This window comes from Chenopodium quinoa, unplaced genomic scaffold, assembly GCF_001683475.1.
Source record: "Chenopodium quinoa cultivar QQ74 unplaced genomic scaffold, ASM168347v1, whole genome shotgun sequence".
NCBI classification, from domain to species: Eukaryota; Viridiplantae; Streptophyta; class Magnoliopsida; order Caryophyllales; family Amaranthaceae; genus Chenopodium; species Chenopodium quinoa.
In genome coordinates, this window is record NW_018742815.1 from 416,413 (window position 1) to 443,211 (window position 26,799).

Here is a 26,799-nt window from a genome sequence, read left to right on the forward strand (position 1 = left end):
ATCTTGTTTATCATATCTACATATACTACGTCCAAAGATGACCAAAAAATAAAGTATAAAATTGCCTGCCTCTCTACAAAACAAAGCTACAAAATCCAAACAAAAATATAAAATAATAACAGCTTATGTAAGCATATTTGTTATTGCTATGACAAAAAGATTTCAACTTCAAGTAGGTCAATAAATTTTCAAAGCAAATTCTTCTTTCATTGGAAACCCATCTTTTGTATATCATGTAATATTATACTCCCTCCGTCCTTTAAAAAATTGTTACGTTTATACTTTAGTTAGCATAGTCCTTATAATTTCTTTCTTTTATTTACTACCACATAAAATAAATTCAGACAAGTAAAATGAAATTAATGAAGAAAGTAATAATATTTATAACCGTAAAAAGTAAAATCGAAAGAATAAAAAAGAACGGAGCAAGTATATATATACACACTAGGATACTATTAAGAGGCCCCATAAGTTCATTTTTTTGCAGCACCCTTCTCTTCTTTATCATCCCATTTTACAGAAAGATAGAAGAAAGAAATAAAGCAAAAATCTTTAGCTTAAATTTGAAGACTCTTCTTTTCTCTCTTAAGAGGATGTTTGATTCCATTACTATTTCACACCTCAAGAACAAGTTTCCCAGATTCTCTTCACTTTTACACTCTCTTATTTACTCACTTAAAAACCCTTCAAAATAAATAAATCTTTCCAAAAAAATGTTTATCCTCTTCTTCTTCTTCATCATACACTAAAAAACTTCTATTTTTAGCCCATTTTTCCTTACCAAAAACATCAGTAAAATGCTCACTTCATTGCTAAATTTGTTAGTATTTAGTGTCTTTTTCTTGTTGTTTTCATCATCTTCATTATCCCATGTTTTAGCCTCAGATTATGAAGCATTGCTTACTCTTAAGCAAGGTTTTCATAACTCAAACCCTTCATTGAATAGCTGGAACTACTCGAATTCGAGCTCGGTTTGTTTTTGGAAAGGAGTTAAGTGTCTAAATGGGAGAGTAATCTCATTAGACTTAACTGATTTAAACCTCGAAGGCTCTGTTTCCCCTGTTTTAGCCACCTTAGATAGCCTCATTCATATCTCCTTAGCAGGAAACAACTTCTCGGGTAGACTCGAACAAGTCGTTGTTGATAACAAAGAAAATCTTCGCTTCCTCAACCTATCTAACAACCTCTTCAATGGTGGTTTAGCTGGTTGGAACTTTTCATCTTCGCCGAATTTAGAAGTCTTTGATGTGAATAACAATAACCTTAGTTCGCCTCTTCCTTTAGGGGTAACAAGGTTGAAAAAACTAAGGCATTTAGATTTGGGAGGGAACTTTTTCTTTGGTGAAATCCCAAGAATTTATGGTGAGATTACTTCCTTAGAATATTTGTTTCTTGGAGGAAATGATCTTCAAGGAAGTATCCCAAAAGAGTTGGGTAACTTGACAAATTTAAGGGAGCTTTATGTAGGGCAATACAATGTGTATGAAGGCGGCATTCCTAAGGAGTTAGGGAAGTTGGTTAACCTTGTTCAATTGGATGCATCAAGCTGTGGATTATCCGGTCCGATACCGAAAGAGTTAGGGAATTTAGCATCCCTTGATACACTCTACTTGCATATGAACCATCTTTCAGGAAGTATCCCTAATGAATTAGGGAACCTCACAAGTTTAGTTAATCTCGATCTTTCGATTAATGAGCTTAGTGGGGAGATACCTCATGAGTTTATCAACCTTAAAAACCTCAAATTGTTCAATCTTTTCATGAACAAGTTACATGGGTCAATTCCTGATTATGTGGCTGATGGTTTGCCTAACTTGGACACTCTCAAGCTGTGGAAGAACAACTTCACGGGTGAGATACCGCGATTTTTAGGCCAAAATGGGAAGCTTCAAGAGCTTGATTTGTCATCAAATAAACTCACTGGTACTATCCCTTCAAATTTGTGTGATTCTAACCAACTTAGTGTCTTAATTTTGATGAATAATTTTCTTTTTGGACCAATCCCTGAAAATCTAGGCTCTTGTACTAGTCTTGTTAGGGTAAGATTAGGCCAAAATTACCTTAATGGTAGTGTCCCAAATGGGTTGGTCTACTTACCCAAACTTAACTTGTTAGAGCTTCAAAACAACTATCTTTCAGGTAATTTGCCTGAAAATGTTGATCCTGTCTCATTCAATCCTGCTAAACTAGACCAAATCGACGTGTCGAATAATCGATTATCAGGGCCTTTGCCTGTTTCATTGTCCAATTTTACTTCTATTCAATTTCTTTATTTTGAGGGTAACCAATTTTCTGGTCCAATTCCACAGTCTATTGGTCAGCTTAAGCAAGTGATTAAGCTTGATCTTAGCAAAAATTATCTTTCTGGGTTAATTCCTCTTGAAATTGGAAATTGTGTTCATCTTACATATCTTGATCTTAGCCAAAATAATCTTTCTGGGTCAATTCCTCCTGAAATTTCTAGTAATAGAATTTTGGGTTATTTGAATTTGTCTAGGAATCACATAAATGGTACGTTACCCGTGTCGATAGGGTCTATGAAAAGTCTTACGAGTGCTGATTTTTCCTTTAATGACCTCTCGGGCAAACTGCCCGAATCAGGGCAGTTTGCCGTGTTTAATGCCTCATCCTTTGTGGGTAACCCGTTACTTTGTGGGTCATCTTTGAATAACCCTTGTAACTTAACCTTTGTTCCAAGTCCGAGTAGGAAATCGAGTAGTGGTGAGTTTAAGCTCATATTTGCTCTTGCCCTTTTGGTTTGCTCCCTAATTTTCGCGGTGGCTGCAGTCATCAAGGCAAAATCCTTTAAAAAGAGGTCAGATTCTTGGAAAATGACTACTTTCACGAAGGTGGAATTCAATGTCTCGGATATTCTTGAATGCATGAAGGATGGCAATGTGATTGGAAGAGGGGGTGCGGGGATTGTTTACCACGGTAAAATGCCTTGTGGGTCCGAAATTGCAGTAAAAAAGTTGTTAGGTTTCGGACCCAATAGGCATGACCATGGTTTCAAAGCGGAGATTGAAACCCTTGGGCAGATAAGACATCGTAACATAGTCAGGTTGCTCGCGTTCTGCTCAAACAAGCACACCAATCTCTTGGTGTACGAGTACATGCGGAACGGGAGCCTCGGCGAAGCCCTACATGGTAAAAAATTGGGAGGGTTCCTAGGGTGGAATATGAGGTACAAAATTGGAATAGAGGCTGCTAAGGGACTTTGTTACCTTCACCATGATTGTTCACCTTTGATAGTTCACCGTGACGTAAAATCCAACAATATACTCTTGAACTCGCATTTCGAGGCACACGTGGCGGATTTTGGGCTAGCCAAGTTCTTGTCCGGGGGCGGCGCATCAGAGTGCATGTCAGCAATTGCTGGATCTTATGGCTATATAGCTCCAGGTATGTGACTATCATTCTCTCAATTGAGTGTTGCAGTTTTGCTCTTCCTAGCTTACAAAATTTTAGTGTCCTTGCATGATTCATATAGTGGATTAATTAATTAAAAAAATTAAGATTAATTGTTGCATAAATTCGTTAAGTTAGTTAATTAATTTATATGAAATGCTTATAGTGTGAGTGAACTTGTGAAGTTCTGTCAATTGGTCAGTAGTTTGTTAGTGAACAAAAGTGGCCCACTTTGGTTTATATAGTTTTTGGTAAATTGTGATTGTCTGCTGTTGGTAAACATGCCTTAAAAATAAACCAAAATAATTCTAATAATAATAATAATAACAATAATATTTGTACTCATTATACTACTTATTTTTCTAGTTTTCGTGCGTATATTATTATACTTCGTATTTGAAATTACACCATATTTTTTAAAATATTAACTAACAATAATTTTTTAACCCAAAGTATTACTTCATACTTAGTATAATAGCACTAAAAAATTAGAATAACATATTGTAATGCATGATATATAAAAGAGTAACATATATATGAGTAATATATAAGTGAATATTTTGCTCGTGTCAGGTGGTTTAAATCCATACACAGAGATTTTCCCATAAATAAATCTAGGGAGTACTTTGTATATTCGTATTGTCTTTTTTTCTTGAAAGGATATCACATCAATCGATTTTTGTACCCTGTACTTACAAAAAAAAAAAAAAAAAAAAAAAAAACTCTATAATTATTTTTATTTTCCAAGTGTTTTTATATATAATAAGAATGGCCTAATAAGAATATATAGGTCAATTTTCTAAGAGTACATGTTTTAAGTTCTCAGATTCTTTTGACACAATAATAAATTACAGTACTCCACTATACACTATTATGGCGGTAATTTTATTTTAATTTGAAGGATAAAAAGCATTCAACAATACTGTAAACATTTATCGGGAGTGTAAAATTCCAAAACTGGGATCTATTTTGAACCTTACAAAAAGGCTGCTTAGCAGTTACATTGCATTGTAGTCTCATTCTCAATGTCCAATGAATGCAACCAAACATTATCATTACTCTCATCATTAGCTCTATTTTAAACCTACCGTCACTCGCATCCCTAGATATATTCACGCTACTAGTACAAATTACACTCATAATAATTAAAACTCGTAGTTAGACATGACAAAACTGACCCAACTAAATACACATACATACTAATGAATAAGTATATATATATATATTAGGGTTATGTACGTATTATGCATAATTTGGATTATCGCTAGCTATAAGATAATATCGTATTTGAAACGGAGGAAGTAATGTTTTTAAAGTGATAGAGTTAGATTTTGAACTATTCATGCATAGTAATAGGCGTGGGACACATTTTAGTAATAGGGAAGTCCATGATTTGTCGAGGCTAAAGTGAAAGATGTGGGGGGGGGGGGGGCTATATGTGATGAAATGTTGGTGAATTGTTAGGTGTCAGAGGAGCAAATATTTTTGGGGAGAATTTTATGGAAAACAGCTAAAGAATTGTAAAATGTAAAAATTAAAAAAATAAGCAAAAAAGGAAGGAAAAAAAAAAAGAAGAAGCAAAGCAAAGTTGACTGATTAGTATCTCTGGGCCAGTGTGACACTATCATCCATCGTGTGCTGTGAAAGTGAATACCACATGCACATATATTATCGTGCCCACTTCCCCCCTTAATGTTTTCTCTTTACATAAAGAAATTAAAGTGCCTATTATGTTTCTCCTTTTTTTTAATTACTCATTTTCGTCGTGTGCGTATAATACAACAACACATAACATAATAGAGGTGACTATCAAATTATTTGAATTAGTTTTAAACTTAAATTAATAATTATTTTACATTTTGTACTCCGTAACAAGTTTAATTGAGTTAGGTTGTGTGTGTTTGAATGTTGTTTTATTGTATGTTAGGTTAACTCGGGGGTACTTTATTTTTTTTTTTGGGTGCATACTCAGGGTATCTATAATAATACAGTAAATGTAACAATTACGATTAGTTAAGTGTTTTAATTAGTTAAGTGTTTTAATCGTGCCTATATGTATGTTAAGTAAAATTTTCACACAAAAAAAAAGGCAACTTTGGAGCTGGGTGTATTAAGAATCTAATTTGGTTGATTGATTCGATATGAATCTTTCAAGGATTCAAATATATGATTTTGTTTTCTAAAGTCTCCGACAGTTTTAGAATGCGACTTCTTTAATGTGCTTAGTATCCGATACTTGAATTTTTTTAATGCATGATTCTTATTCATATTGCCGTCTTTTTTTTGTAGTTGTATTATCTTACTATATGATATTATGATAGTATCTAACTTATCAATTAATTTGACGTGCAGAATATGCGTACACTTTAAGAGTGGACGAGAAGAGTGATGTTTATAGTTTTGGTGTGGTACTACTTGAATTATTGACAGGACGTCGTCCCGTGGGAGATTTTGGAGAAGGGGTGGACATAGTGCAATGGTCAAGAGTTCAAACGAATTGTCGTAAGGAAAATGTGCCTCTTATCATTGATTCAAGGCTAACCGCGGTACCTCAAGATGAAGCGATGCATTTGTTCTTTGTGGCTATGCTGTGCACCCAAGAGAATAGTGTTGAACGCCCAACAATGAGAGAAGTGGTTCAAATTCTATCAGAGTATCCTTACCATGTTATGGGATATCAACCTGCTTCATCGACTTCATTACTCGTTAATAATAACAATAACAATAATACCAAGCAACAATCTAATAATGATGTTAAGAAAGGATAAAAGGGTTCATCCAAATCATCATGAAAAACTTGTGGTATAAGGGTTTTTTTTTTTTTTTTTTTTTTCTTTTTTTAATTTTTTGGGGAAATTTTTGAGAATTGTGTATGTCTAGAAATGTAGTTTTTTGTTATTATAGTCTTCTATTGTGAAAATTTAATATGTAACTTTTTATTTCTAGTTTCACTGTCTAATTAGATTTAGGCATAGAGTGGATATTGGTTATGGAATATATATAAATATATACAAAATAATTTTGATTCGATGAATATCTATGGTGATGTCCTAGACTCCAAACCCCTTTATTTTTGTTGAACTTATTTTGAAAGGCACGACTACTATATATGGGCACGAGCCATGCCATGTTAGTCCAAAACTAACGGTTAAAGATTTTAATCAAAATTTAATATTAATATTCTGGTTAATTGAAATTAATAATTCATGATTACTAAAGATAATACACAGAGAAAATAAAAACACAAGAGTACCAAAAAGAATTTTTCCAATTACTTATATTACACACAAATAAAACAAAAAAAAAAATTGTTAAAATTAGATGTCTGAAGAGACTAATCTAGTATTGGATTAAATAAGGTGTTGGCTGAAATACAATGCAATTAGTTGGCCCAAAGTGTGTAATAAATGGGCTTCAAAATACCCAACAAACAAAAGTAGAGTATTGGACGAACAAAAAAGTCCTAATGTATGAAGGCCTCCAAATATCAATTACAGCATATTCAAAGAAATCTCTACGTTGTGACCCCTTCATCAAAATGGAAGGATGTGTAATTTGGCTTGGTTACAAAACAAGCTTTTCTTCTCTTTTGACATGGTTGATATGTGCTAAGATATGGTTCCGAGCTTGAGACGGTAGGGGGAGGGGCATGTGTTGAAGGTGGATTTCTACTATTGCTGTAAGAAAAAAAATGATTAGCCTCTTGATTTTCAAGCTAGATGATGTACAATTTTAAGTTGTGTTAAAAAAGGGTAGACCTTGCTGTGTTTGTGCTTTAGTGCGTGGCTGTATTACTTGGTATATACTACTCTGTATATAGTTTGTATAGTTACATTATAACATGTGTTCTTTTCCAATTTTAAACCATAGTATCAAGTCACATCACATCAATATTATGGTTATATGATATCATTCTCCTTAGGAAATTGATTTTGACACGCCCATAATTGATTTTGGAACACCCTAATGTAAGTAGAGTATAGAAAACTATGAGTTGAGATCCTCCAGAGTTTGAAAATTATAGAGTTGTAGAGTTGTGAGAGTGAGAGTTTTTAATTACTTTTATTGAACTTTTATTTTTTATTTTGAAATGCATGCAAGATGAATATTAGCCATTGATCTTTTGTGGAGGGTCTAGATTTATTGAACTCTATAAAGTTCAACTGTAGAGGATCCAAACTTGAAAACTATACTCTCACAAAGAAGTCTGCCAAAATCATTTCCTTTTTCCTTATATGAGACTATTATGCTCTAATGACATCATTATTGTCAAGTCATATCATATTATGACATCACATCATTATATTTATAATCACATAATATTATGACATTATTGTCAAGTCACATCACTTCATTATATTTTTAATGACATAATTAGAATCAAGCCATATCACATTTTTATACTTATCTGACATCATTATATTTCAAAAATTCATGAATTTCAAATAGAAACAAAAATCATTCTTGGTACTTTATAGACATCTTTTATAGGTGTGTTATGGTTTCAAACCACGTTATATGACCTCAGGAGTCACCTCACGCATTCAGTTCATTTTTTTGAAAAAATGTCAAAAATTAACTCGAAATCGTGTATTATAGCCTTTAATTTTGGACAAATTTTCACTTTTTTGGACCCGAAAACATATATTGCCGAGATGCTTCCCACGGACCCTAATACACCCCGGGAATCCATTTAGGTGGGTAAAACCATCCAATATGCCTTTAAACTGTCAATTTACCCTTTTACAACTTGCACCGATTTCATAAACTCGAGGCTACTACGAACATTTATAATAACATATAACGATCATATATGGTTCCAAACGATATTATATGACCCCGACATGTATCCCCTAATGTCTCAATTAACACTTTTTGACACCGAGTCCCGAAACCTTCGAAATTGGCCAAACAAACGTGTATGATAGCTTTCAATATTGCCAATTTTTGACTTTTTTTTACCCAAAAACAAAAATTGCCTAGAAGCTACATATATACCCTAATACCCTCCAGGAGTCCAATTGGGTGGGTGGAACCATCCAATTTGCTTTTAAGCATACAATTTACCCGTTTTTTTACACGCCTCTTATATTGGCTATAAGCTTCCACGGGGCCTTTATGTAATCGACTTATGGTCGTATATGGGTCCAAATAATACCATAGGGGCCCCAGGTTGCATCCCCGTACAATTCCGTGAATTTCTGACACCGGATCCCGATACCTTCTAAATTACTCCGATTTCTTGTATTATAGTTCAAATTTGTCTTTCGTACATCATTTTTTCACCCGACAAGATTATGCATCCAGGTACTTCCACGAGTTTCCCAAAGGGTCTTGGGAGTCATGGATAATGCCTAGAGCCATCTCATTCATCCTTAATCATCATGTCTTAAGGCAACGACGACATACCCTCAAACGACAAAACTAACTACTTGTATGTCTTATCCTTGGGTGCACATGTCTTGTGTACATGCCACACGCCCCCTTGCACCATTCCACACCCCAACACTTAGGCTTTGTGACTTGTCTCAATTAAGTACTTAGCATTTTTTAGCATATAAGAAACACCGCTAACCTCGTTTTCCAAAATATAGGTGTTTAGAAGAAATAGGGTAGGAGAGGGACGAATGAAAACGACATAGAACTGAATCTCAATTAATCAAGATTAGTTCAAGCGGGTTGGAGTCGGGTCAGCTTTAGGTTCATTTACCACATGCAGAGTACTTGAGGTTCGCTTCTCAAAGCCCAAAATCCCACCAACCAATTATACGCCACATCAACAACAAAAACATTATCTCTCCTTTTCTTCCTCTTTTCTCAATCTCAAAATTGGGTTTTTATTTGTGTCTTACATTCAGATACTTGACGCAAAAATCGTCAACAAACAATTTACTTACTTCTGTCTTTTCACAATACCCAAGATTTGATTTTTAGCTTGGGTTTTATCGCCTTTTTGTGGTGTAGGTAGAAGAGTGTGTTAGTGTTCTTAGTTTTTTCATTTGATTTTATCCTCAATTTTGTCAAATGGGTTCGTCGATTTCCCCCTTAATTATAGAGTTGAAGATTCAATTTTGATGGAATTTTTCAATCTTTCAAGATCAGGGTATTTGTCTCTGTGTATTAATTGGTCGTGGGTCAACATTTGAATGAAGGTAATTTCCTCAATTTCTTTCTTTGAATTATTGCATTGTGATGAAAATTATGGAAAAAGTTTTGTGATTGGAATGATTTGATTAATTGATCGATAATCTGATTATGCATCTTTTATTTGCTGTAATTATGTTTTGGTTGGTAGTTTCTGTAATCGCTATGATAGAATGCAGATTATTTTCAGTGGTATCTGAATTTGTGTGATTGCCTTTGGTGCGTTAATAACTAATAAGAATGGAGAAAATTGGATGTTGTATACAATTGTTATCTGGACTTTTGACACTTCATTTTAGACCAAAAACATGGTTGTTTATACAAAATAGTGGAGTTGGACATTTGGACACATACCTGTGTCTGGCATGAGTTTTTGAATCCTTGTAACATATGGAGTACAGTAGTATTTTTGCTGGTGTATTATCAAATATCAGTTGCCACTATCTCAATGGAGCTGGGTTGAAGGTTTTCTGATGTAATATGTATTGTGGTTTTGGATAGGTTTGTGATAATTAGGAGAGAAACAATCTGTTTATGGTTCAATTAATCAATTTGGCTTTAGTCTTAGGTAACTAAAATCGCCGTTGCTAAGATAACTTATTATTACGAAGTATACTTCACAGTGACCATTTGGATCTTTGAAAGATTGTTAGTGGATTATATCCAAGCTAGAAGCACTAATTTTACGCTTCTTAAAGGCGTAAGTCGCAAGTAGATGGAAGATTGGAAGATTGGTAGGTTGTGAACTGCTATGATCACTTATTTGAGTTGTGTTTCTTCATTTCTTATGCTTTCGGCTTTCACTAGTCAAAAAGATAATCTTACATATGCAATTGATTAAAAGTAATTAACATAACTGTGTTGATTGTTATGCTTGTTCAGTTGCTTCTACGGTTCTACCATTTTGTTACTTAGCTTTCTAGCCTTAAGGAATCGAGTTGTTCTACTTGAATTATATTCAATTTCAGCATCTTCTATTCATTTAAGCTTTTCAGCTTCTCTTAGTTGAAAGTTTGGGTTATCACTTTAGATATCTACTTCGTATTTACTTCTAGTTCCTGTCTTCTTGAAGATGAAGAGCATCAGGGATTGGGTTTTCGCTCAGTTAGTTTCTGGTTCATTTGTCTTGCCAAGGCCTTTGTCTAGCAGTTTGGAAGAAGAACCCCAGAATGAGGAGTTTGCTTCTTCAGGTACTTCAACTTAAAAATTTGAGGAATTTATGTTAACCAAGTATTAGATATTATTGGAAAGCTGGTTTTGATGTATTTTTTATGTAACCAGATAGATTGCCATGAAGAAGTGCTACCTAGTGAATGATCGAGTGTTGCTAATAACTTTTACTTGCATGGTAGTACCAACCCTATTTACACCACAACTGATTACACTAGATTGATAGAAGATTATCCTTACACAAATGCTTTATGTGAACCCTTTTTTTTAAGTATGTGTAATATTACCTGAGTCATTATGTTGTTGGTATTCAGTTTTGTGCTTCTGTTGATGCCAGCTGTCAAAATGCATCCAATTTTTTGTCTTAAAACATTATTAGGAGAAAGCATGTTATCGAGGTTATATTGGTTTAGGTGCTATCCCCTTATGTTCATTTTTCTGGTAGAAAGAAAGTTCTATAAATCCAGTTGCTTTGGGCCTTTGTCAGATTGCTCCGTCAGTATGTTGCACCCAGGTGATTTTGAATTTTTGATGCTTGTCCGGTTGGATTCTAAGCTGCAATATGTAGTAAAACAATCAATGTTGTTGCAATTATTTGACCACCTCATAGCTGATAAATCAAAGTTTCTAAATTAAAGGATCAGCATTAGTTAGATTCTACCCCTATTACCCACACTACTCCAACCACCACCCCGCCCCCCACCCTCCCCCTCGCTTCATAGGGCTCCCGCGTTAAGATGAGTAAAAAAAAAATCTGTTAGCTAAATTGGAGGCTTGTCCCTTGGAATTTATTTTGCACCTCGACTTCTTTTTTTTTTAGCTTTACCTGTGGATTGGGGATAAAAAGTTTACTTTGCCTGTAGGCTTATTGTTTGGGTTTGAGGGCCATGTAGCACAAGTTGCTCTTTGTAATACACGATTTGTATCATACATGTTACATAAATGTAATATGAATTTAATTTTCCAAGAAAAAATGTAATATGAAGCTTTAAACATTTGATACTGTTATAGCAGAGTATGTTTAGGATATGATAGATATTCTTGGTGTAGAAACTTCACTTGGGTAGTGTACCATTAGTTTTGAACAACTTCTTATGCGATGCTTCTCTTGGTGTGTACAGGCTCTGCACAAAATGCTGGGGTGATAGCATCGCATGTAACTGCTGATTTGCTGCCTTCTTCCAACAGAGGTCAAGAAAGCTCAATGGATTCTACAGACCTTCCCTCTCCTTCTCCCAATTCTACTGGTAGAATAAAGTTGGATCCATTATCTAAAATTGAGACACTTCAAATCAATTTCTTCCGTATTCTGCAACGGCTTAGGCAATCACCTGAAGACATACTTGTGGCTAAGGTCCTATACCGGATTCATCTAGCAACATTGATTAGAGCAGGGGAATCAGATTTAAGTAGAATTAATCTCAGAAGTGATAAAGCTAGATCTTTAGCAACAGAACAGGAGGCTTCTGGGCGACCTGCACTTGATTTTTCTTTGAGAATACTTGTCTTGGGGAAGACCGGTGTTGGTAAGAGTGCTACAATTAACTCTATTTTTAATCAGACAAAGGCTATGACAAATGCTTTTAAGCCTGCTACGGATCGCATCCAAGAGATTACTGGTTTTGTGAATGATATTAAGGTAACAGTCATTGACACTCCTGGATTCTGGCCATCTTCTACACGCAATGCACGAAGGAACAGGAAAATTATGCTTTCTATAAAAAGGTACATTAAAAAAAATCCTCCAGATGTTGTTTTGTATCTTGAACGCCTTGATACCATGAGCAAGGGGTATAATGACTTCCCCCTCTTAAGGCTAATGACAGATATTTTTGGTTCTGCAATGTGGTTTAACACCATTCTTGTCATGACGAACGCTGCTGCAGAACTTCCTGAGGGACCCACTGGCTCTTCCATCAATTATGAATCATACGTGACCCATTGCACAGACCTTTTGCAAAGATACATACAGCTGGTGGTTTCTGATGCCAAGCTTGAAAACCCGGTTGTTTTGGCTGAAAACCATTCATGTAGGACAAATACGTCAGGAGAAAGAATACTTCCGAATGGGCAGATCTGGAAACGACAATTGTTGTTATTGTGCACGTGCACTAAGGTACTGGGTGATGCTAATTCCCTTTTGGGACTCCAAAACAGCATTGAACTTGGGCCATCTAATAACTCCCGGCTGCCTTCACTGCCCCATCTGCTTTCGTCTTTTCTCCAGCAGCGCCCCTCAATGACAGATGAAGTTGATGAATATTGCCTTTCAGATAGTGAAGAGAATGAGTATGATCAGTTACCTCCTATCCGCATTTTGACAAAAGTTCAATTTGAAAAGCTGAGTGACTCTCAGAAGAACGATTATCTTGATGAGCTAGATTACAGAGAAACCTTATTTTTGAAGAAGCTACTGAAGGAAGAGTCACGCAAGAGAAAAGAAAGAAAGCTTTTAGGGGATAAAATATTACCCTCTGAAGGCAATACTGATGATCCTGAAGCATTGCCAGAGGCTGTACAGCTCCCTGATATAGCAGTCCCTCCAAGTTTTGACTGTGATTCTCCTGTATACAGGTATCGAGGTGTTGTAATGAGTGATAAATGGCTCTGGAGGCCTGTGCTAGATCCCCATGGATGGGACCATGATGTGGGCTTTGACGGAGTAAACTTGGAAACAGCCGTTGAGATTAAAAGGAACTTAACTGCTTCAGTTTCTGGACAAATGAGCAAGGACAAGCATGATTTCAGTATTCACTCTGAGTGTGCCGCAGCCTATACAGATCCAAGGGGCCCCACATACTCTATAGGCCTTGATGTTCAATCATCTGGCCGTGATATGGTCTACACTGTTCGAAGTAATGCAAAATCAGGAAACTTTAAGCAAAATGTTGCTGGGTGTGGAGTTTCTGTGACATCATTCCATAACAAGTACTACATTGGTACTAAGCTTGAAGATTCCCTTCACTTAGGTAAGAGACTGAAATTGGCAGTTAATGCGGGTCGATTGGAGGGTGTTGGGCAAGCTGCATACGGCGGGAGCCTTGAAGCTACTTTAAGAGGAAGAGACTACCCAGTGAGGAGTGATAAGGTCAGTATGACCATGAATGTTCTGTCTTTTAAGAATGAGTTAGTCTTGAGTGGAAATTTGGAGACAGAGTTCCGTCCAAGCCGAGGTACAAGAATGTCAGTTAATGCAAATTTGAATAACCGGAATATGGGACAAGTTTCCATCAAGACTTCTAGCTCCGAACATGTGCAAATAGCTTTCATCGCTGTGTTCACTATTGCCAGGGCTATTTTCCGAAAAAGGGAACATAAATCTCAACTTACTGAAGCTCAGGAGGTGGGATGAAATCATCCTGCTGCCTACTCCTGGAGTTTTAGGTTGAGCATTGACATACACAGGGCTTGCTTCCCTCAGTAACCGATTAATTATCAGCCTTTTTTATAGCAGCATACAGATTTACGTTTCATTTTTGCTGATTAGTGAGATTCGAGGGATACAACCTGTTGTTTTTATAGTTCTTGGAGGGAGTAGTACTTGCTCATTTTGATCTTGAGTGTAGGAATTAGGAGGCAATTTTATTATCCATCCATACAATCAAAACTGTATGAATTTCAGCCAGAAATGCATCACAATTTACAGTATACTAGTCTCTGGAAATTAAGAGCACTTTTAATTTCCCATCAATCTATCTGTTTAAGGTGATCCAACACAACAGTTTGTTTTTGTTTTTGTTTTAGTTTCAATGCTTTTGTTGGTGTTGAGATGCACACGTGTAGTAATATTTGGAAACCGTATTTTGGAAGACAAGATGGCCGTGTATAATCCGTGTTTTAAAAGTTGTCCCTTGAAAAGAAAATTATGATCATGAGTCCTATTAGATTCGTCTCACATATAGTGATACACATGTACAAAGACGTTCATGATATACACAAATCGCGAACAAAATAACATTTAGAAACGAAGAAAGTATGGAGTTTGCAGATGGGTCACCTCGTCTCTAGTGCCTGAGAATGAGCCTTAATGGACTATGGACCCTACTATTTACCTTAAAGAAGTGTGGTTGGTATTCAAGTCAATTATTAAAGCTAACTTCATAATACCGTATGAAAGAAACCTTAATAAGAAAACTGTGTAAAAGTTCTTCAATTGATCAGACATTCACATGCTACTTCTGATGGAATTTTTGAATAAAAAGTTTCAATGTTTATAGTACTAGGATAAATACTCTCAAACAAATTTTCTTTGAATTGATCTTTTCACATTGATGTTGGTGCTTAGTTTGTATCATTGTATGTACAAAACTCATTCTCTCCCCTCAAAAAATGTACTAGTACATAATCACTTCCTCTAATACTCTCTAAGTATGATTAATTAAAATAAAAAAAAAACCTAAGTATATATGCATGCTATGTAAAATTTTATACACGGCAAGATTGGCAACTCATATTATATCAATAACGGAGTATTAAACAACATCATTACTCAATAGCTAACTTATGTACTCAATTAAAATTCATCTGCTTAAAAAAATGGTTTTTTACATGGGAAATTAAGCAAGTTTAAATAAATTTTTCTACTATAACAAAGTAAAAAAAAATGATCAAATCTCACCTCATCAAACAAATTCTTTTACATTACGTACAAAAATGAAAAATACTTACAACCGCCCAAAAACAATTAGTTACCCAAACAATCTAAAATTGATTTCAACATAAACCAACAATTTCTAAAAATTTCCTACAAAAAAAATTAATCAAAGAAAAGAACCCCATAAAACCTCAGCTTGAATTGTAGCAACTTCAGCATCAGAAAATGAAGCATCCTTAATTCTTCTCAAAATTTCTTGCTTAAAACTCCTCTTCTCTCTTTGCCTCAACCCTTCTCCCACCTCTAATTGCACTGCAAATCTTGCTAAACAACTTGCAAATGGATGTCTTTCTAAGTAATTCTCTCTTTTCCCCTGTTTTTTTCCTCTGTTTTCCCCTGTTTTTTCTCCCCTGTTTTCCTCTGTTTTCCCCTGTTTTTCTCCCCTGTTTTCCTCTGTTTCACATTCTCTTACATCAATTAAGTCTCCTCCAAGCTCTGATCTTTGCAATCCCACCAATATCTTCACTATATCCTCCTTGATCATCGCCTCGATCGCTTCTTTTCGCCCAAAATACCCGATTTCAAGCACACAATCGAACCCAAGTACTTGAACTGCCAAATTATCTGATCTTAGAAACCCAATTATACTTGGAATTTCATTGTTTGATTCAATTTCATCAACTAATGGACTTTTGATTGACTTGATCAAAGAACAAAGAACTTTCAATGATGAACTTGATGACATTGAAATCAAAGCTTTGATTGTAGGACCCATTAACACTTGACCAACAAACACATTCTTGTTAAACCTTATTAATCCTTCAATTGCAAAAGCAGATTCTTCCCTAATCTTATTTGACAAATTCGAATTAATCAAACACATTTCCAATTCATTGAAAATCCCAGCTTTCAGCACTAAATCCTGCAATTCACGATCAAATCCTTGCGAAACTCTGTTCTGAAATTGAATCAATAGATTGATCAACAACTCTGATTCTTCCACCAAATTTGGTGATTCTAAAACCAAACCATGAAGCGCTTTCACAAGAGAATCAATAAACTCACGATCAATCCAAGCTTGAATCTCTGATTCAATCGACTCGGCGACTCGAACAATTTGATGTGTTGAGACTCTACGCCTTAGAAACGACCTTAAACTATACCCACAAGTCTTATGGAGTGATTCTACGAGAGTTTTAAGGTATGATAGATGTTGCGAAAGCTGAAATAAACTTGGATCGGAAAGAATGGTGTCTGACTCTGTTTCGAGCTCTAACAGAGCTTTAATGGCGGATGAATTTGACTCAGTTGGTTGACGACTTGGGTTTGATTGTAAATCATGAGAAGCTTGTTTTAAGAGTTCTAGAACTGTCAATACTTGTTGATTTTCCTCTCTTTCAACTTCCTCCATTGTTAACAAAATTTGAGCTTTTTTTTTTTTTTTTTTTCTAATAATAATGGATGAAATGAGAGAGAAATTGATAGTTATATGAAAGAGGTAGAGAGAAACTTTTCCAAGTAAATGAAAATAAAATGAGGTCTAAAAAATATACTCCGTACCAACTAGTCAAACTCCAATTTTTTTATGAGAAAGAAATTGGGAAAGGTTGGAGGAAATGATGCCGTTTGCTAAGTTATGTGAAAAAGAGTATATCCAATTTTAAGGATACAATATAGGATTATAAAGTATAGGAGTATAAAGTTCTTCTTTATTGATCAAAATACTCAACTATTTGATTATTAGTTATTGGTTGATTGACTTTTTTTGTTATATGATTTGGTTTGGTCTGGTCTGATCTGGTCTGGTCTGGTTTGTAAGATTGTTGATAAACGAATTTCATTATCAATTAATAAAAATCATCAAGGTTAATTAAATGATCGTGTGAATTAGAAGTTGTTCATTTACATGCGACTAAATTAATAAAATAGGAAATATTTTTGTTAGACCATCTTATCATCATAAGACCATTTTTGTGAATCACGTTAAGCATGAGACTATCTCGGTATTTCTCTCTCCTTATCCCAATTTACTTATAAGATAGTCCTGTGATGATGAATTTATTTAAGAATTTGTATTGCACATTAAAATTCAATTCTAGTCAATAATGTATTGCGTCTTCTTGTTTGGTGGTGGAAATTAATCTATTCAATTCGAGCTTAATATGAATTAATTATTTTTATTTTGTATTAATACATTTTCGGGTGTTTGATCACCTTGATGGACCTAGAAATTGTTAATGGGATGATTGAATGTTGGAATTGGTTGGGGTTTGGGACCCAATTCTTTTTGTTTGTACCAATTATTTTAATTTACAATCAGGCCCAATTCATTGCTGAGAGTTTTTATGTGATCATTTCAAACCCAAAATGATCATCAAAATGCTCCTTTTTGTTAACGTCCTGTTTTTTTTTTAATAATAAAATCTCTACATTAATAAGAGCGGCATACATTTTTAGTAGCGTTTATCATGTGTTTTAGCTAATTATTGCTACAATAAATAAGGTGTAATTTTATCATTAGTATTATACGAGTATGATTCAATTCATATCGTATCCTATATTATTAGCAAATGGCTTATCAACATTATTAGAACGAATCAAAGAAACACTAGAAGCAGATCAAGTATGTTAATATAAAATCATTCTCTTATTCGTAGCTCCATTTGACTTTTAAAACCGGTCAATTAAATTAACACAAGGCCGAATATTCAGAGTAAAATTAAAAATACTCAATAATGCATAACAAATTTAGTAGTAGCTAGGATGAGTAAGTTATTAATTTGCGTGTTTGTTGCAAATCATGTAATTAAAATACTACGAAAATGCAAAGTACAGAGTAGTAGAGCACGTAATTAAAAGTCTTAATAACAATGTTATTTGACCACGTAATTTAATTATGTTACTTGCAACGAGCATATTCGGATCTTAATCAATTCATGTTTCATGCTGATTCCTATTTTTGTCATTGAGGAGAATTAATGGTTGAAGTATTTACATTTGTTTTCTTTATTTTCCAACTATTGCCTTTTTGGGTTCATCACAATTTGTGGTCGACACATGTCCCTTTTATATTTTATTAATTTGTGTTGTACTTCTTATTTTATAAAGTAAATCACAAAATTAAAAACAAAAAACAAAAAAGTAAATCACAAAATTCACAATTAGAAATCTAAGATAGTCCCTCAAGCCTCAACATTAACAACAAATAATAAGGCCCCGTTCTTTAAAGCTGCTTTGCTCTGCTCTGCTCTACTTTGCTGAAATCTGCTCCGCTCTGCTTCAATCTGCTCTGCTCTGCTCTACTTAAAATTAATACTTAATATTTAATTATTATAATAATAATTAATAATTAATAAGAATAATAATAAATAATTAATAATAATAAATAAATAATATTTAATAATAATAAATAATACTTAATAATAATAATAATAATAACAATAATTAATTATTGATATTTAATAAAAAAAATTAATAATTAATTATTAATATTTAATAATAGTAATAATAAATTAATAATAATAATAATTAATATTTAATAATAATAATAATAGTAATAATAATAGTAATTATACTAATATTAATAATAATACTTCTGACTAATAATATTAATTATAATAAAAATAATTTATTTTTATAATAACAATTAATATTAAGATAATAACTAATATTTAAAGATAATACTAACTATTAATTTTTAATAATAATAATAATTAAATAATATTTAATAATAATAATAATTATAATCAATATAATAATAATTAATATTTAACTTTAAAAATTTAATGATTATAATAATAATGCGATAATATTATTATTATTATTATTAGTAGTAGTAGTAGTAGTAGTAGTAGTAGTAGTAATAATAATAATAATAATAATAATAATAATAATAATAATAATAATAATAATAATAATAATAATAATAATAATAATCAAATCTGCTCTGCTCTGCTCTGCTCGGCTCGGCTCTGCTCTGCTGAAATCTGCTCTGCTCATCTCTGCTGAAATCTACTCTGCTCTGCTATGCTCTGTCCGAAAGCTCAAAAGAACAGGGCCTAATTCGTACAATATATGAGAATGAGAGTAGTTTTTACTCCATTCCAATCTTGTCATATCTATATATGAAACCGATTGAGTTGCACATTATGTTGTTTTGTTAGGTCATCACTGACAAGCTCATCCTAGAAAATATAATCCCTTTTATAGATAGCTATTTTTTTTAAAAAAAAAAAAAAAAAGTTTTTATATGGTATGCATGGAGTGATAGAGAGGGAAGAACATAACCAATGCAATTTTGAGAATTGAGATAGTGAATTTGAGATGACAGACTCAAAGTTAAGCTGAGTTCCTGGGTTGGGCCACATCATGGGACCAATCCATAAATTTTTATGGGCCTTACACCAATAACAATAACAAGCAATTGAAATTACCTATGATGGGCCTCATCATGTAGAGCCTTTTTCCATGATTATCTCAGTGCACCAAAATACTACCAAGGTCCAAGGAAAAAACTAATTCAACTTAGAGTGAGTGATAGTTCAAGTGGTTAGATTTCCTTTCTCGGTTCCAAAAGTCAAGAGATTTTGAGATCGATTCTCATTACCCGTCTTTATGACTCTCTAAAAAAAATGATTCAACTTATCAAAATGACGTTAGTATGCTCAATTTTCCATCAACCCTAACTTTTTATTTATTTGTCTATTTTTATATTATAATCACTTACTCTTCAATCATACTTGTAGTTAAATTCATCCTAACGCTACTTAGGGTCTGTTCTCTTACGTTGAAATTCAGTTCAGTTCAGTTCAGTTCAGTTCAGTTCAGCTCAGCTCAGTTCAGTTCAGTTCAATTCAGTTTAGCTCAGTTCAGTTTAATTCAGTTCAGTTTAATTCAGTTGTTCAGTTCAATTTAGATGAGTTCAGTCAATGAGAACATACCCTTAGTAGCTAGTCATTCAAACTTGTACTCAATGATTACAAAAAACTTATCAAGTTTTATGTACAAAGATCTCGACTATATTATAAGCTAGGACTTGATTAACTCATTATTGTGTAATTGAAACAAGTGATAAGTGACATCAATATTCCTAGGAAGGATCATAATATTCATATTAAGGCTCGGCCGCTCGGCCTATAATATTTTGAACTAAATACGAATCATTAGATAAGGATGAATTTCATTAATGAAATCTTTTTTCTTCTTGTGAGAAATAAAAAAAAAACACATAAAAAATGAGTTGTATAAACTATGTACGAGTATATAACATTTTGTGTATGACCTAATAGCTGAATATTAATATTATATCACTTTGAAATCCTAATTATTTTATTTAGATTAGAAGTTCAAACTTAATTTGACAATCCTAATTATTTTATTTAAGATCTGTTTTATTCACCTTATTTTCATATTTTAGGACTAATAAGTTCAGTTTAGGAAAAATAAGTTTTGATAAAGGTTACCTAAATTCAAATTACAACTAAAATAAGTTTTAATAAGTTTAGTTAAATTCAGATAAGTAAAAATCAGGTGAATAGAACAAACCCATTACTTTCATGATGTGCTCCTATTCAAACTACCATTATAACAAATTAAATGTTTATGTCACATTCGACTAATTTGAGTATTGTTTGATTGGAAAATTTCCATTATCATTAATTACAATCAATTAAGATCGAGTGGTCTGTGATGATACTCCAGTGCTCCGTAAGAGCTTAGCCACACGATGGTGTGCGTATGCACAACACGCGTGTGGCGTGTGTGATCCACATACACTATTATTCTTTCAACGTCGAGAGTATCCTCCTTTAAAAAACGATAGCAATACATCAAAACATTAAGTACATACAATTGTCATATGTCGATCAAGTACAATAGAAATATCTCCTCTTACACTAGAAATTTCCTAGGCAGTAACGTAAAACAATCAAGTGTGGTTGTGTTTTTTAGCACGAAGGCAATATATAAATTATAAAGCCGAATCAACAAGAATCACACGTTAGAAGACATTATAGATAACATGATAAAACTATCTTTAACACAAACCACCCAAATTTATCACGTACAATAATTCAACATAGCTATTTCAAAACGTGAGTAAATAAAATCGAACCAACGACAAAATAAACAAATAATTAAATGCTTGAAAGCGACTGCTATGAAACTTTGAATTATTTTGCTATAAATTGTCTAGAAATGAAACTAATAAGCATATCAAAGTTATAGTACAAGACTACAAACTAAGGGGAGCACAAAAATCTCATGATGGAAGCAAAGTTGTTAGTGTTGCTAATTACTATTATTATTAGCACTAATAGCTTAAGCAATGGGGTTAATGGTGAAAGTATTACAAGTAGTTATGTGAGGGTAGATCCTCCATCTACTGATATTCCTCTTGATGATACAATCTTTGCTGCTCCTGAGGCCTACAATGCTCCACAACAGGTAAATTTTGTATTTTTATGCGCATTGTCATACTTTATGACATTTATCATTAGGAAAACTTACATGAGTAATTTCAAATTTCTCACTTCATCGTTTCAATTATTCTCAATTTTTGTTGCAAATACCGCAATAAATTAGCTTCAAGGACTACATATATCGGAATGAATCTGATGTGTTGTAAAGCAGGGAACTGGGTCGAACATCTTCGACTATATAATTTCCTCATCTAATGATAATCTATATCATAACAATTCAGATAAGTTCAATTCATATAAATTCAAGTCCAATAAGATGATGAAGATAACACATCTTAAGGGTTTGTTCGAATTGACTGAACTGAACTTTTTGGAACTAAAATGAACTGAACTGAATATTTTATGAGATAAGAAAATTAAGAACTGAACTGAACTGAACTAAAAATAATCTGAAGAGAACTTGCCAAGTATGTCAATTTGCCAACTTTTTACCATAAGAATTCAAAATTTTAATCCTCAACTTTTATGCAGTTAAGTAGATACCAATGTTTCCCCATAACTCTCATCATTAACTATCACACCCAATTACTTTCCTAATAACTTCCTAAAATTTATACATGCCATTAAAATGAATTTGACAATGAAATGTGTAGGTGCACATTACACAAGGAGATTATGATGGAAAGGCAGTTATAATCTCATGGGTGACACCACATTTACATGGGTCACACACTGTGTACTATGGAACAGAACAAGGTAAATATACCCTCAAAGCAAAGGCATTCAATACTAGCTACAGCTTCAAGGGCTACAAATCTGGACAAATTTATCATTGTGTTGTTGATGGGTTGGAGGTAATTTATTACACCAAACAACTAACCCTAAAGAAAATACATTTATTTTAAAATTTAATCATTGTTTTTTTATTTTCATCAGTTTTCTAACAAATTTCTTGTGTAATCCAATGTAGTATAACACCAAGTACTACTACCAAATTGGTAGTGGTCCTTCTCACCGTGAATTTTGGTTCAAAACGCCTCCAGAGGTTGGTCCAGACTCTCCATACACGTTTGGACTAATTGGTACGTTTTAATTCCACGTGATTGAATATAAACTAAAATGATGATACATGTGAAATTCCCTTAATTTGTTTGTTTGTTTGTTTCAGGTGATTTAGGGCAAACAAAGAACTCGCTTTCCACCTTGCAACATTACATGAAAGGCGGTGAAGGGGAAACCGTGTTGTTTGTAGGAGATCTTACTTATGCAGATAGGCATATCGATGTTCCACACGAGGTTGGCTTGAGATGGGATACTTGGGGCCGCCTCGTTGAGCCTAGCACTGCTTATCAACCCTGGATTTGGACTACTGGAAACCATGACATTGACTACTTTCCTCAATTGGTAATTTTTTTTTTTTTTTTTTCACATAGACTAGTAATTAAGTTAATTAACATTCGATAAATCTTTGATGGGTTAAACCAAGCTCACACCGAAAGAGAATCTAACTACATAAAAACTAACAGGTTCTAGTAATAAATAATTTTTTAGTCCAATAGTCTTATATTTTAGTCATCCTTCATATATATTTCGCACAAATAAGGTATTTTTCTAACAAGTAACAGCACGAGTACATACCTATCATTAGAAATTTATCATTTATGTAATGTTGTGTAACGCTTGTATGTATCCCATGCATATTTTAAGTTTATGAAATACAGTACAAATGTACAATTATGCATCAAGGTCATGTATGATAAGCTTACATGTATAAAATCATTGATTTCAGGGGTTAATTGGAAATTTCCTGCAATTCAAAACTAGGTACCTTTCACCATTCATGCATTCCGGGAGTACAGATCCTCTTTGGTACGCAATCAGGCGTGGGCCGGCTCACATTATCGTGCTCTCTAGCTACTCCGGTTTTGGTAATTCAAACTACTCCGTAATAAATTGACACCATAGTAATTATTAAATTGCATATATTGTTCGGTGTAATAGAATTTCATCTCTAATATTATTAAATTGCATATATTGTTCGGTGTAATAAATTGCATAAATTATTAAAAAAAAATTTCCGTAATTTTTAGAGCTATGTTTAATATTTTCCTTTAATATTTCATATTTCGACAGTAAAATACTCCCCGCAATGTAGGTGGTTAGAGGAAGAGCTTAAGAAAGTTGACCGGAAGAAGACACCATGGTTGATTGTAGTAATGCACGTTCCACTCTACAACTCTAACACTGCTCATTACATGGAGGGCGAAAGCATGAGATCTGTTGTCGAGCAATGGTTTGTAGACTACAAGGTCGACGTTGTTTTTGCTGGACATGTTCATGCTTATGAGAGATCGGTATGAGTCATATACTTATACTTCATCTGTTCTTTTTTTTTAATTCTATATATTTTCTCATATTATGTTTAGCACTTTTTTAAAAATGTATGTTAAATTGTTAATGTTAATTTTTTTTTCCTTGTCTCCTTGATACAAAAATTTCAGCATAGAGTGTCAAATTTGAAGTACAACATTTCAAATGGTGAATGTACTCCTGAATTGGATGAATCAGCTCCCTTTTACGTAACTATTGGAGATGGTGGCAACTCCGAGGGAATTGCGGGAGAGTAAGTTCCTTTACTATGCCTCTAAACACAATAAATTATTGTGCGAAACTATTAATTGTCACATATACTATGTATAATTGAAGTATAACATCATTACCTTCTATTATTATGGATACAAATTATGATAATTGATAAAGAAATGATATCATGGAGAAAGCAACAACGATCTACTTCATTTAATTGAAAATAATCTTGAAATTATTGTGAATAAAGTATCTTATCAAAAATTGGGTTGATGAGACTCTTGAGACAATGACAAAAAAAATTATTTAACCTATATTTATCCAACTCAGGGCCTGATCACATAAAATGAGCTGAGCTGAATTGAACGGAACAGATTGGAGCTGAACTGAACTGAATTGAAATGAATATTTTATGAGAGAGTGAAATTAAGAGTTGAACTGAACTAAATTGATTTGAGCTGAAGTGAACTGAACTTAATTGATTGTTACTGAACTGAATTGAATTGAATTGAATTGCAATTAAGTAAATGTAAATAGGCCATCAGTGTTATATATACACCATATGGATACGACCATACTTATAAGTTATAAATCATCAATTGTCGTATATATATAAGTGCCTTAGGTATTTATGATCTTGATTATTGGTATTGACTATTGTTATATTTTAATAATTGTTGCAGGTACATATCTCCTCAACCACATTATTCAGCATTTCGTGAACCAAGTTTCGGGCATGCCATATTGGATATCAAGAACAAAACTCACGCTTTCTATTATTGGCATCGCAATCAAGATGGCAACAAAGTTACTGCTGATTCATTTGTGCTGCACAATCAATACTGGTAATTATATATTCATACGGGAAAAAGACAATTAAAACAACCCCTATTATTAATCATCCTTAATCGTACGTTTTTGAATACTCGTATATAGTATAAATAACTACGTACAATCCACACTTAAGTGCGAATTGTACGTGAAAGTTCATTTAAATTAGATAACCACGATCTTGTAATTCAATCATTATTCAACTTACCATTTTACCAATAAATTTATCACTGCTTAATTGATACTAATATGTATTACAATTACCTAATAAATAATAAAAACAAATAATTAAATATGGGTTAGTTGTTGTTGGGATTTTAGAATAACAACCCTAGCTAGGGGTATTATTTCATGTTTTTCCTAAAATGTTTTTCTTACACTCTTTCTCAACAGGATGTCAAAGTCGCGTCAAACTCCTATATACACTGCTTCTATATAAGGTATACATATTTTAGTTATGATAGAGAACTAGAGAAGACAATGAATACAATATTTTAATTAACTAAAAATAAGGAGAGATCTTTTATTTAATTTATTTATACAAGTATATTATATATAGCATTAGCCTTAACAATATAATAAAACCTCTTTAGTTAATAAATGTTAGTATGTCTCAAATTAACACACACACACGAAGTACAAAGTATATATTTCCTCCGATTATTGCACTATAGAGGTAAAGGTTAAAATACAAAATTGTCCATGTGACATATTGATAAACTAAAAAGTAAGTGGAAAAAAGCAAGGATATGTTGAGTATTTGTAGTGTGAACACAAATAATTTTTATCCTAAAGAGGAAATGAGACAATATTTGTGAAACTTCCTAAAAAGGCAAGTGGTGTAAATGTGTAATAATAAAAGAAAGTAGGAATTATATTTTTTTAGCATATACACTTTTTCCTTTCCAAAAATTAAGAACTTTAGCCATTTAAAAAGCCCTTATTTTCAATTTTGAAAAAATAAAATTTTTATTCACATATATCATTATCTTTATGGTGCAGGACAAGTTAAATCCAAAAGAATTCGGAGCTCTTTTGGAGGAAAAATCTTGTGGAAGTCGTATGAATAAGGATTTAATAAGGTCTCTTGAAGACATTTTATATTCTAGTTTCTAGTTCTTTCCCAAAAAAAAAAGAAAAAAAGTTGACTTTAATTGAAATTATTGTAAGTTACAAATCGAGAAATAGTTACTATTTTGGTTTGTGTCACATTGTATGAAACTCGGGCTTATTTCTAAATAACTACAGAGTATATCAAAATTAAACTTCTATTATATAATTAAAATTTGTGCCTTCGTTATATACACTTTGTTTTGTTTCCATTGTCCTTCAAACAATTTTCTTGTATCTATGAGAGTGTGAGACTATAACTACAGGCTTCCATAACTACACGTGTTATAATGAGTAGTGACGAACTTCGTTAGAACAAATACGAAATATTGTATCAAATTTAAGATAACATAAAATAAAATACGGATAAAAACTCAAGGTACTTCATAATACGAGTAAATAACATGAAATCCTTTTCCTTTAAATATAAAAGTAATTATCGTTAATCATTTAACTCGTGTAAATAAACCAAACCAAAATTATATTTGCGTTACGCATTCAAACTAGGTTAATAGTTTAATACTAATCGGTCTAATC

General features: G+C 33.0%; 3 protein-coding genes across 6 annotated transcripts; all 3 read left to right on the forward strand.

Moving 5' to 3' along the window:
* Nucleotides 1–466: 466 nt before the first annotated feature.
* LOC110725565 (leucine-rich repeat receptor-like serine/threonine-protein kinase BAM3) lies at nt 467–6,442 on the forward strand. The gene is made up of 2 exons (XM_021905021.1): nt 467–3,402; nt 5,761–6,442. Exons 1-2 carry the CDS (start codon nt 798–800, stop codon nt 6,174–6,176), a joined length of 3,021 nt encoding a protein of 1,006 aa, XP_021760713.1. The 5' UTR covers nt 467–797; the 3' UTR covers nt 6,177–6,442.
* A 2,742-nt stretch (nt 6,443–9,184) lies between these two features.
* On the forward strand, nt 9,185–14,413 carry LOC110725566 (translocase of chloroplast 90, chloroplastic-like). Of its 3 annotated transcripts, none has more exons than XM_021905023.1 (3): nt 9,185–9,560; nt 10,608–10,742; nt 11,844–14,413. In XM_021905023.1, the coding sequence occupies exons 2-3, from the start codon at nt 10,625–10,627 to the stop codon at nt 14,072–14,074; spliced, it is 2,349 nt and encodes a 782-aa protein (XP_021760715.1). In that variant the 5' UTR covers nt 9,185–9,560; nt 10,608–10,624; the 3' UTR covers nt 14,075–14,413. The 3 variants fall into 3 exon arrangements, with proteins under 3 accessions (XP_021760715.1, XP_021760714.1, XP_021760717.1); XM_021905022.1 differs by having other exon boundaries at nt 10,625–10,742; XM_021905025.1 differs by lacking the exon at nt 10,608–10,742.
* A 7,118-nt stretch (nt 14,414–21,531) lies between these two features.
* On the forward strand, nt 21,532–26,454 carry LOC110725568 (bifunctional purple acid phosphatase 26-like). Of its 2 annotated transcripts, XM_021905028.1 has the most exons (10): nt 21,532–21,760; nt 22,389–22,589; nt 22,706–22,817; nt 22,904–23,139; nt 23,525–23,663; nt 23,869–24,089; nt 24,237–24,358; nt 25,005–25,166; nt 25,546–25,592; nt 26,155–26,454. In XM_021905028.1, exons 1-9 carry the CDS (start codon nt 21,578–21,580, stop codon nt 25,589–25,591), a joined length of 1,422 nt encoding a protein of 473 aa, XP_021760720.1. In that variant the 5' UTR covers nt 21,532–21,577; the 3' UTR covers nt 25,592; nt 26,155–26,454. The 2 variants fall into 2 exon arrangements, with proteins under 2 accessions (XP_021760720.1, XP_021760721.1); XM_021905029.1 differs by lacking the exon at nt 25,546–25,592.
* Nucleotides 26,455–26,799: the final 345 nt, after the last annotated feature.